Below are 11,850 nucleotides of genomic sequence, written 5' to 3' on the forward strand. Positions count from 1 at the left end.
CAGCGGCTTTTGATACCATCGACCATGGTATCTTGCTGCGCCAGTTGGGGGGATTGGGAGTGGGAGGCACCGTGTATCGGTGGTTCTCCTCCTATCTCTCCGACCAGTCGCAGACGATGTTGACAGGGGGGCAGAGGTTGGCCGCGAGGTGCCTCACTTGTGGGGTGCCGCAGGGGTCGATCCTCTCGCCCCTTCTGTTCAACATCTATATGAAGTTGTTGGGTGAGATCATCAGTGGCTTTGGGGTGAGATACCAGCTGTACGCTGATGATACTCAGCTGTACTTTTCCACCCCGGGCCACCCCAATGAAGCTGTTGAAGTGCTGTTCCGGTGTTTGGAGGCCGTACGGGTCTGGATGGGGAGAAACAGGCTCAAGCTTAATCCCTCCAACACGGAGTGGCTGTGGATGCCGGCACCCCGATTCAGTCAGCTGCAGCCGCAGCTGACTGTGGGAGGCGAGTTATTGGCCCCAAAGGATAGGGTGCGCAACTTAGGTGTTCTCCTGGATGAACGGCTGTCGTTTGAAGATCATTTGACGGCCGTCTCCAGGAGGGCCTTCCACCAGGTTTGCCTGGTTCGGCAGTTGCGCCCCTTCCTTGATCGGGATGCCTTGTGCATAGTCACTCATGCACTCGTTACCTCTTGCTTGGATTATTGTAATGCTCTCTACATGGGGCTCCCCTTGAGGTGCACCCGGAGGCTTCAGTTAGTCCAGAATGCAGCTGCACGGGTGATAGAGGGAGCTTCGCGTAGCTCCCGTGTAACACCGCTCCTGCGCAGACTGCACTGGCTGCCTGTGGCCTTTCGGGTGCACTTTAAGGTTTTGGTTACCACCTTTAAAGCGATCCATGGCTTAGGGCCTGGGTACTTATGGGACCGCCTGCTGTTACCTCATGCCTCCCACCGACCCGTACGCTCTCACAGAGAGGGACTTCTCAGGGTGCCGTCCGCCAAGCAATGTCGGCTGGCGGCCCCCAGGGGAAGATCCTTCTCTGTGGGGGCTCCCACCCTCTGGAACGAACTTCCCCCGGGTTTACGCCAAATACCTGACCTTCGGACCTTCCGCCGCAAACTGAAAACACATCTATTTATTCGAGCGGGGCTGGCTTAAATTTTATTGGTTTTAAATTTTTATTATTAATTTTAAGGGGTTTTTAGTTTTATATATTTTAAAGTTTTTTAGGCCACTATATAATAAGTTTTTTAATTTGTATTTTAATTGTATATTGTATTGTTTGTTTTTTACCTTGGCTGTACACCGCCCTGAGTCCTTCGGGAGAAGGGCGGTATAAAAATCGAATAAATAATAATAATAATAATAATAATAATAATAATAATAATAATAATAATAATAATAATAATAATAATAATAATAATAATCCACCATCATTTGGAAAATCCAAAAGAAACACAGAATCTGAATATTTGTTCTTGATGCTACTCATTTTGTTTTTCTTTAATGGAATATAGAGAAAGTATAGTCACAAATCCAGGGCTGTATTTCATGGAACAGGTCAAAATATTTTCTTGCTGAATAAATCAGGCACTAAAGCCTCTGTAGCTACAGTCTAGGCTGCATTTCAGTCAGTAAGTGATGGCATCTCTTGAGCAAAGATCTGATCTGGGATGATGTCAGATAAAGCACCAGCTTTCTTTCTGCAATTCAAATGCCATCAACTGAGAATTCCCATCTTTTCTGTAGGACAGAGATGGTACTGTACTGACAAATTGTGGCAATAATCATTATGTGGACATGTGCTAGCAAGAAGGCAAGTGTTTCTATTGGCCTGATGGCATGAATTGCAGTATAGGTAGTCCTACACTTATGATCACAATTAAGCCCAAAAATTTTGGTTGCTAAGCAAGACAGTTGTTGAGTGAATTTCGCCTCATTTTACAACTTTTCTTGCTACAGTTGTTAAATGAATCGCTGCAGTTGCTAAGTCAGTAACCTAGTTGTTAAGTGAATCCGGATTCTCCATTGACTTTGCTTGTCAGAAGATTACAAAAGCTGATCTCATGACATGGGACACTGAATCTCATGACATGGGACACTGTCATAAATACACGGCAGTTGTCAAGCATCTGAATTTTGATCACATGATCACAGGGATGCTGCAATAGTCATAAGTGTAAAAAATGGTCATAAGTCACTTTTTTCAGTGCCATTGTAACTTCAAAGGATCACTAAATGAATGATTGTATCTTCCCTAGTACCCAAAAATGCTGTGGAACAATAGATAACGCAGAAAAATGGTAAGACACAAGAAGCACCAAGAAGAAGAAAACGTAGGCATTATGGAAGGGCTCTTCATATGAAAGAAATATGACCTGAAATAGATAGAAAATGCAGAATAATAGTTAATTATATTTCAGGACTCTAGGAAAAACATCTACAACAGCACATCTGTGCTTAAAAAAAAAAACCACAGGCTGTCATAGTCAAGGCTGTGACTGGTAAGGAGCAAAGTTAAATAACAAAAACAAAATGATTTCCATGGTTGAAATGGAGAGTTGGGAACTATGAGTAATATTCATAATACAGAGTGCTAGTTTCTGCAGTGGATCTAGTAACACCCAATTTTCTACAAGCATCTGTTGTTGCTAGTTTTGTTATGCTGTGCCAAAATACAAATGCCAATGTATTTTACACCATAAAATAAATGAATGGACATTAATTAAGACATCAGAATAAATAACTGCACCCAGATTGTATAGCAATGCAAAAAGCAATGAACATGCAAGATGCACGCAATCTTTATCATTTGAAACCAGCAAGGACCAGACAGAAGGAAAGCAGTCATAAATTAACGAAAGGTATGTGGGGTTTTTTTAATTACCTCATATGTTATGCTTCACTGTATCTTCCTAAGAATAAGCTGACTTGTATGCTTATTAAACCATTCCACAAAATTAGCTATTCACATTTAAATCGTTGGATAAATTGGAAAAGGTCAGCACTATAATCAGGCTTAAATTTGTAAGGTTACAACTTTCCTTTGCCCAAACCAATGGTCAATTATTTAGCCTTGTAGTGAAACTAAGGAGCTTGCCCATATATAGTTTTACTCTGCAAGAAAGAGAAGATTTGCAAGGGCTGGCTTCTGAATTGTACACCTACATTTTGTATATCTCTAAGGAAAGGTGCATAGCAGTGAACTGCATTTCTAATTTTGTGATTAGAAATTACAGTAGATTATTTGGGAAAATGGCTAGGGTTAGGACTAAAAATCAAAAAATTACTTTGCTCTGCTAGATTTAGTTGAGATTTGGCTCATTGTTTCTAGCACTATATGGAAACCAAAACATAAACAAGAGTGCAGATTTGTGCCCAAGACAAAGTATATATTTCAGAAAAGTTATTTCATGCTGTTGACATTCAGCCATTATGCCATAATTGAAATGTCCAAAACTGAACCAGCAAGTCAAAGTTCTAATGGATCATTCGTGCTCAGATGGCGTGATAGTGTATCTCTTATTTCTAAAGTTCTGAGATTATCATTATTTTTAAATTAAGGTAAGGTGCAAAACTACAATGCACCTCATAGAAAATCCAATATGAGATAAATAAAGTCTGATTTATGGTGACTTATGAATCATTCTTCTAGTATTCTTGGCATCAACCGAGAATAATAATAATAATAACAACAGAGTTGAAAGGGACCTTGGAGGTCTTCTAGTCCAACCCCCTGCCCAGGCAGGAAACCCTACACCACTTCAGACAAATGGTTATCCAACATCTTTTTAAAAATTTCCAGTGTTGGAGCATTCACAACTTCTGCAGGCAAATTGTTCCTCCAATATTAATTGTTCTAACTGTCAGAAAATTTCTCTTTAGTGCTAAGTTGCTTCTCTCCATAATTAGTTTCCACCCATTGCTTCTTGTTCTACCCTCAGGTGCTTTGGAGAATAGTTTGACTCCCTCTTCTTTGTGGCAACTCCTGAGATATTGGAACCCTGCTATCATGTCTCCCCTAGTCCTTCTTTTCATTAAACTAGACATACCCAGTTCCTGCAACCGTTCTTCATATGTTTTAGCCTCCAGTCCCCTAATCATCTTTATTGCTCTTCTCTGCACTCTTTCTAGAGTCTTTTATATCATGGCGACCAAAACTGAATACAATATTCCAAGTGTGGCCTTACCAAGGCATTATAAAGTGGTATCAACACTTCATGTGAACTTGATTCTATTCCTCTGTTTATGCAGCCCAGAACTGTGTTGGCTTTTTTGGCAGCTGCTGCACACTGCTGGCTTATATCTAAATGATTGTCCACTAGGACTCCAAGAACCCTCTCACAGTTACTATTATTGAGCAAGGTACCACATATACGGTACCTGTGCATTTTGTTTTTTGCAAAAGTAATTTGCCATTACTTTTGAGCGGATTTGTTTTTTATTTTCATGTCTGACCTATGCTGGTATTTCTTGATGATCTCCCAGGTATAATTCTGCTTAGATTTTAAGGCCAACTAACCTCACTCAATTGCTGCCTGGGCAAAAAATACGTTATTTCGTCCAAAGAACTATTTCAGGTTAGTAAATAAGGCTGATTAGTGTCTAATGTTTTTATACTGAATTGGCCATTAGAACAGGTGTATCCAAGATCTTGACATTGGAAGTGTTAATCAAGCACTATAATCCCTTTGAGTTTGGGACCTTTAGCAATGCTGATAAAATATTTTTAAAGGATGTCATTGGGCAAAAGGACATACTTCTCATTGTCCTGTTGGTGATTTGGCAGCATCAAACATCTTCTTCCTGCCTTCCATTCCTGACATGGCCTCCACATTCTTACGCCAGTCACTCACTTCTACTGGACGTTCCTGTGAAGGAAACCGAGAAGTTAATCCTTACTTGAGGAGGAACTTAAGCAAAGGGCTAATTTGTACAAGTAGAGATGAAGATATATACTCTGCATAAACCATATGAATGGAAAGATGAGAAGTACATTATATGGGTGTCAGTAAGGTCATGTGGCTAAACTTTTATAAACACAGCTAACACAGGAAGGGTTGCATAAGTGTATATTGTACTGGCAAGTTTCCTGGCAGAAAATAGAATCTAGACAGGTTGAGCACCAATAAACTCTTCAAGAAACACCCCCATATTAAAATTGTTATTTTAAAAAAGCAGTCTTTGGCATTTAGGGAGCAAAGATGAATATACTAACCAAGATTTAAATGAGAGAATCAAAGCATCTTCTAATTTAAATCTATACTGTGCTGTTTAATCACTGGAATATATGCCTGTGTCCAGGATAGCTCAGTCTGGAATTTACCACATGCTAACATTTTTCAGTTCTGAATGACTATGTGTAATAAAGAAAAAGGTCTGGATCATTAAACTTGTTCTTTCCTTCATCAATAGCCTTGCAAAACTGGCCATGTGCATTTCCTTATTATGAAATATTCTTCATTAATTGTTGATGTTGGAAAAGCACGGACAGATTCACATATACAGGTCGAAGCACTGACTTTTCATCCAAGGAAATCAGTACAATAAATAGAAACTGTTGAAATAATTACATTATGTTATTCATTGTGCTGAAAATGTTTCCGGTGTATTGAGTGACTAGTATCCCAGAATGGTATTTGCAATGATATAATTCATATCATCACTTGGTCCTATGCATAGCTCATGTCTGATATGCAAAAATCTACCTATAGATCTGATAACTTTTCATTTAATTCACTTGACAGTAATGTATTTCTTAATTTGTGGCTTGTTTGAATTCTTTTTTTATTGTCTTTTTTAAGAGTTATAGATACTTTTCTATAGATGCCCTTTTCTTTATTTTTTCATCAAGTACTAAATTCAGTTGTTTCTTATCTACAAATGTTCATTACAGGCAGACCTCAATGTACAACCACAACTGGAACCAGAATTTCAATTGCTAAACAAGGTGGTTGTTAAGTGAGTCATGCCTGGCTTTACAACTGGTTCCATAGTTATTAAGTGAATCACTACAGTTGTAACTAAATCATGTGGTCATTAAGTGAATCTGGCTTCTTCCATTGACTGCTGGCTGGGAAAGTTGTATGGCAATCATGTGACTCAGGGATGCAGAATTGTTGTAAATATATGCCATTTGCCAAGCACCCCAATTCTGATCACATAACTGTGGGGATGCTGCAATGGCCATAAGTGCAAGGATTGGTCATAAGTCACTTTGTTCAGTGCCATTGTGACTTTGAGTAGTCATTAAACAAAAAGTTGTAAGTTGAGGACTACCTGTATACCAAGAAAATTCCAGTCTAGAAGATGCAATAAAATACAATGTTTTTCTTCCATGCTAAAATCCTGGCTGCTATTAGCAGTGGATAGAGAATTGCAAATCATATGGATGAACTTAACAATTTTACTTTAATGATTGGGCTCTTCAACCATTTTCACAATTCTCATCCTTTATGGGAGAAGCTGTCTTAATTTTAGTTCCTGTTCTATAACACCTTCTATAATCCTCAATCTGAATGTTCATTTACAAACTATTAAAGGTAGGGAACATCTATTTATTTATGATTAAATTTATATGCCACCCATTTCGCCATCAGGTGGCTCTATAGAAGAAGAACAATCAAGAGAAAACATAAGAACATGTTTCTTCACGAAGACATAAAAAAAACCACACAAATACATGGGACACTGAGCAAACGGGATATAGGGTACATTAGGTGGGATTTCCAGCCACTGACCTTTTCTGTGTCCTCCTTCTTGACAGACTTGAGGTTGGCTCTCAGGTCCATAGATACTTTGTGCTTTGAGCCAAGCAGAGCTCTAAGCATGGCATCTGCAGACACGCGGACACGGCGCAAGGGAGGACGCTTGAATTTTCCCCTAAGATCAAGCACCTTCATTTTCAAGTCTTTAATCTGCAGAAGGGGCAATATAGACAGTCATATGTCATAAGAGGTCTAAAAAAAAAAAGATTTGCTTTTTCCCAGGAAAAAGATATTGGGAGTCCAACCCACTCCAGTGGTGGGTTGCTACCGGTTCTCCCCGGTTCGGGAGAGCCAGTAGCTGAGATGTTGAAGTGACAGTGAACCGGTTTGCTCCGCCCGTCATCTGGGCCCTCCCGCCCATCCCTGTGCTATGCCTACCTTTATTCCTCCATTTTTAGCCCAGCTGAAAGGCGCGGGTGAGCAGATTGCAATGCCTCAGCTGTTCAGCTAGTTAATGCGCTTACGTGAAGCATAAGTTTGGCGTGCGTGCAAGCGAGGCGATTGTGCATGTGCTGATTGCGCACAAAGTGTGTGCGCGAACCGAACCAGTGGTAGCACCGGTTAGAACTCACAACTGACCATTTGCTAGGCTACAAGAAGGAATTCTTTGGAGGGGTTCTTGCACTAAAACATATTCTGCATTCTGTATTAAGTATGTTAGCTGCCTTGAGTTATTTATAAATAAAGGTGGAATATAAATAATATAAATATTCAGTAGCCTCTGAAAAACTGTCACAGGGGCCTTGATTTATAAATCTCAGTTCCCTTGCTTTCAGTCTGAAGACATGTTATTCATTCCACTCAGTGGTGGGTTTCAAATTTTTTTACTACCGGTTCTGTGGGTGTGGCTTAGTGGGCATGGCAGGAGAAGGGTACTGTAAAATCTCCATTTCCTCCTTCTCCAGGGGAAGGTTACTGCAAAATCCCCATTTCCTCCCAATTAGCTGGGACTCGGGAGGCAGAGAATAGATGGTGGCAGGGCCAGTCAGAGGTGGTATTTACCAGTTCTCCGAGCTACTCAAAATTTCCACTACCGGTTCTCCAGCACTGGTCAGAACCTGCTGAAACCCACCTCTGATTCCACTGATAAAGGACAAATTAGCATCTCTACTAAAGCAAGAAGACATATAAGGTTATACAGAACATTAGCCTGGAACCAATATTTAAAAATAATAATCCAGAGCTCTTATGGAAGATCCTGGAGATGTTCAATGTTCCTGTTTGTAATTTAAGACCAGAAAATGCTCCATTCTGGTTATTTTATGCCAACAGTCCGGAATCTACTTTAAGGGGAAAAAATGGATAAACTAGTTCAGGATCTCTAAGACTGCCTCATAAAGCTATTACCTAACCTATATTGGACATTTTCTTATGGTATTTTACTGCTTTTCGTATTAATATATTATTTTTATCTGAGAATTTAAATAAGAATCATTTTCTGTCTTCTTACCTCCCGCGTGTTATGGTTACACTTTGCTTCAATGTCATATCTCTCTTCATCCACAATGTCTACCTTCTCATGAAGCTCCCGGCACAGATCCTGTGCAAGTAAAAGGGGAAAATGTTAAGGAATATTTTCTCTAGGCCTCAGATAGGATTATTTCTAACTGATATTTTATTGGGGGAATATATAGGGTCAGATACATTGATTAGGTATTGTTCCAATGCTAGACATTGTCAGTCCTGATATTCTTTTGATCAGAGCTTCAGAACTGAGAAGATCTTACATCAGCAGATTTGCCGCCTCCAACAGGACCTGTGTTTAACTCATAGAATCATCTATTGAAATGTCCTTCCTGTTGAAGACTACTTCAGCTTCAATCACAACAATACAAGAGCAAACAATAGATTTAAACTTAATGTTAACCATTTCAATCTTGATTGCAGAAAATATGACTTCTGTAACAGAGTTATTAGTGCTTGGAACACACTACCTGACTCTGTGGTCTCTTCTCATAATCCCAAAAGCTTTAACCAAAAACTTTCTACTATTGACCTCACCCCATTCCTAAGAGGTCTACAAGGGGCGTGCATAATTTATTTATTTATTTATTTATTTATTTGTATTTCTATACCGCCCTATCTCCCTAAGGACTCAGGGCGGTGTACAGCCATATAAAAAAAACAAATATACAAAATAAAACATTCATCTAAAAAACTTATTATAAAGGCCACAAACGTGCCTACTGTTCCTGTCCTACTGTTACTTCATGGTTATGCTTATGTATGGTGTTATGACAAATAAAATAAATAAAATAAAAATAAAATATCAGATATAGCCATCCTGTTCAGTGACTCCAAAAGAGTCCATGGCCAGATACATGAAATTCTTCATGGATGATCAAGCTCTAAAAGTAACTTTACTCTTTGTGGCAATTTAGGACACATCCGCCGCCTTCGACAGGACCTATGTTTAACTCATAGAATCATCTATTGCAATGCCCTTCCTGTTGAGGATTACTTCAACTTCAATTACAAGAGCAAACAATAGATTTAAACTTAATATTAACCGCTTCAATCTTGATTGCAGAAAATATGACTTCAGCAACAGAGTTATTAATGCTTGGAACATACTACCAGACTCTGTGGTATCTACTCAAAATCCCCAAAGCTTTAACCAAAAACTGTCTACTGTTGACCTCACCCCATTCCTAAGAGGTCTGTAAGGGGCATGCATAACAGCACAAACGTGCCTACCGTTCCTTTCCTTCTGTTTCCTTTCATTATATCCAATTTATATAGTTATTACATACTTATATACTTATATAATAATATATAAGCATACATATGCTTATATATTATATAGTTACTTCATGCTTATGCTTATATATACTGTTGTGACAAAATAAATAAATTAAAAAAAACACATATGTGCTCGGGCTTGATAAATTGACACTTGCAACCTGAAACTTAATATAGAATGTGTAACTCCATAGCATCAGTGTGTGTTAAAATAATGCAACTGGCAATTGGAACAGAGATGGAGGTGGACTGGAATGTCCCAGCCTGCAGCATCCATCGATATTAATCTGGCTAGCATCCTGTCAATGTATGAGAAAGTTGAGGGATGTTTGAAAACTCAAACAGTATTTGCTGTGTGAACAAGGAGACAGGAAAGAGGCTGGGTGTGACTTAGCTCAAGTGTTCTGTATTAAAGCTGCTTCCTGCTGTGAAAGTAAAACTGAAACTCCTCTGCTTGAGTTTTGCATTTGAAACAGATTTCTTTTCGGGTGGGGAAGGGGAGTAGAACTCCTTAGCACCAGAGCGTGTTAATAATAATATAGGAAATACTAATGCTCTGATGGTCATTTTGAAAAATTCTTTCTTAGTGAGCACCTAGAAGCCAAGAGGAACATATGTGGCAAATTTCAAGTTTGTAGGCTTTACGGTTTTGGAGATTTTGTGATTAATGCATGAGTGGTTTTTGTTTTTTATACACACACACAGAGTATTACAAAGCTGTGCAGAACCCAGATTTTATTCAGTAAGAAAAATGTAAATTTGAAGTATTAAGCACCATTGTTTCTTACAAGCTAAAAATAATGAAATGATGGGAAAGCATGACACTTGGAAAAGTCACCAGAGTCAATCTGGTGGAAACTACCCCTAATCATCGGGGAGAGGATTACTTTAAATAAGACAACCATCTGCGTGACTCAAGTTTAAAAATTTCTATTTCAGTTGTAGTATGTAAATATTTTAATAAATCAATCTAAATATGGAAATAATGCAGATGTTACAATAATATATATCCTCTTTTGATTCTTGTTTTAGTACTGGTATTGCATGATAGCACAGAAATGGCTACAGCATTTTGCCCTACTAATACGAGAATCTTGAATTGTGGTGATGATAAATCTGTCCATGCCAGTCAAACATTCTCATTTATCTAACCTTCAAAAGTGTCATTTTTGGATAATTTTCTCCCCAGTTACTTGAAGCATCTTTTATATCTAGTTTAGACAATGCCATCTGGGCCAATCACTCTGTCTCAATCCAGCTCACCTCACAAGGTTGTTGTGGGAAAAATTGGAGGGTCACATTGAGCTATTTATAAAAAAATAAAGATAGGATTTTTTAAAAAAAATTAAAAAATCCAATGATATATGTATTATTCCACCTTCTGGGAAGGGAAAACATGGCATGAACTGGGGTTCCGAATTAAACTTCCTAATACAGCTTCTTAGAGTCCTGTGTAACTCAACATGTCCACTTAGGCATTCGCTCCATTCCCTAAACTGAGAATCTACCTGGAGCTGGGAGTAGGAAAGCCCACTGGTATGTAGAGGTGTTATCCTTTCTGCCAAATATCTCTCCTTCTCTCCTTGTTTGTCCACTTGTTCTTGTTCCCATTCTTCTTTGGCTTTAGCCAGCATCAAACTCTAGAAAAAAAATTAGGGAAACATTTGAAAGATAACCTCATACCTTTTTCACCATGGATCTGAAATATCCATCCATCTACAAGAAAGGTTTATGAAGAATGCCTATGTATAATGCACAAGTCAGAAGCCTTTGTCCAGTTTTCCAATCTTCTTTCTCCAAATGAGCAGTAAATAAAATTGGGAAGGCTGCCCCAAATTTACTTAGAAGAATTTATTCTGTACAGTTCCATTCAAGAGTATCTTGCTTTAATTAATGCATAATAACTTGCATCATCATGACTCACCTTTAGAAGGAGCTTGCGTGAAGCTGTGATCTTGGGCTTCCTCTAAAGAGCAAAAATAAAAGAAATCAAGGGCATCATTTCAACAACACAGTGATAATCATATATTCATACCAGCAAATGTTAAGAAAAACAAATCCTGGAACTGTACTTACCTCCCTACAGAAATTCATTTGGGAGAAGGAAGAAAGAGGGGAAAAAAGTAGAAAGAACAGTGTGAATATATGAAATGTAATACTCTGCTCAAGATACTGAAAATATGAGTGAGTGAAAACATTTTATCAGACTGGACCAGTAGTGGGTTTCAATTTCATTTGCTACTGGTTTGTTCACAGGCACGTGTGTGCAGGACGCTTCTGCACATGCGCAGAAGCTTCTATGAATGCACAGAGACATCCAGGTGGGTGGGCGGGGCCTCCCGCCACCACTACCGGTTTGCCCGATCCGGGGCAAACCGGTAGCAACC

The 11,850-nt window shown here is 38.9% G+C and overlaps 1 protein-coding gene across 1 annotated transcript; it reads right to left on the reverse strand.

Annotated features, from left to right (window-relative positions):
- Positions 1-1,425: 1,425 nt before the first annotated feature.
- On the reverse strand, positions 1,426-11,448 carry TNNI1 (troponin I1, slow skeletal type). The gene is made up of 6 exons (XM_058177768.1): positions 11,388-11,448; positions 10,972-11,103; positions 8,172-8,261; positions 6,695-6,871; positions 4,715-4,825; positions 1,426-2,332 (listed from the first exon to the last, which is right to left on the reverse strand). The coding sequence occupies exons 2-5, from the start codon at positions 11,095-11,097 to the stop codon at positions 4,718-4,720; spliced, it is 501 nt and encodes a 166-aa protein (XP_058033751.1). The 5' UTR covers positions 11,098-11,103; positions 11,388-11,448; the 3' UTR covers positions 1,426-2,332; positions 4,715-4,717.
- Between the last annotated feature and the right edge of the window lie 402 nt (positions 11,449-11,850).

This window comes from Ahaetulla prasina, chromosome 3 (genome assembly GCF_028640845.1).
Source record: "Ahaetulla prasina isolate Xishuangbanna chromosome 3, ASM2864084v1, whole genome shotgun sequence".
Lineage (NCBI taxonomy): Eukaryota > Metazoa > Chordata > Lepidosauria > Squamata > Colubridae > Ahaetulla > Ahaetulla prasina.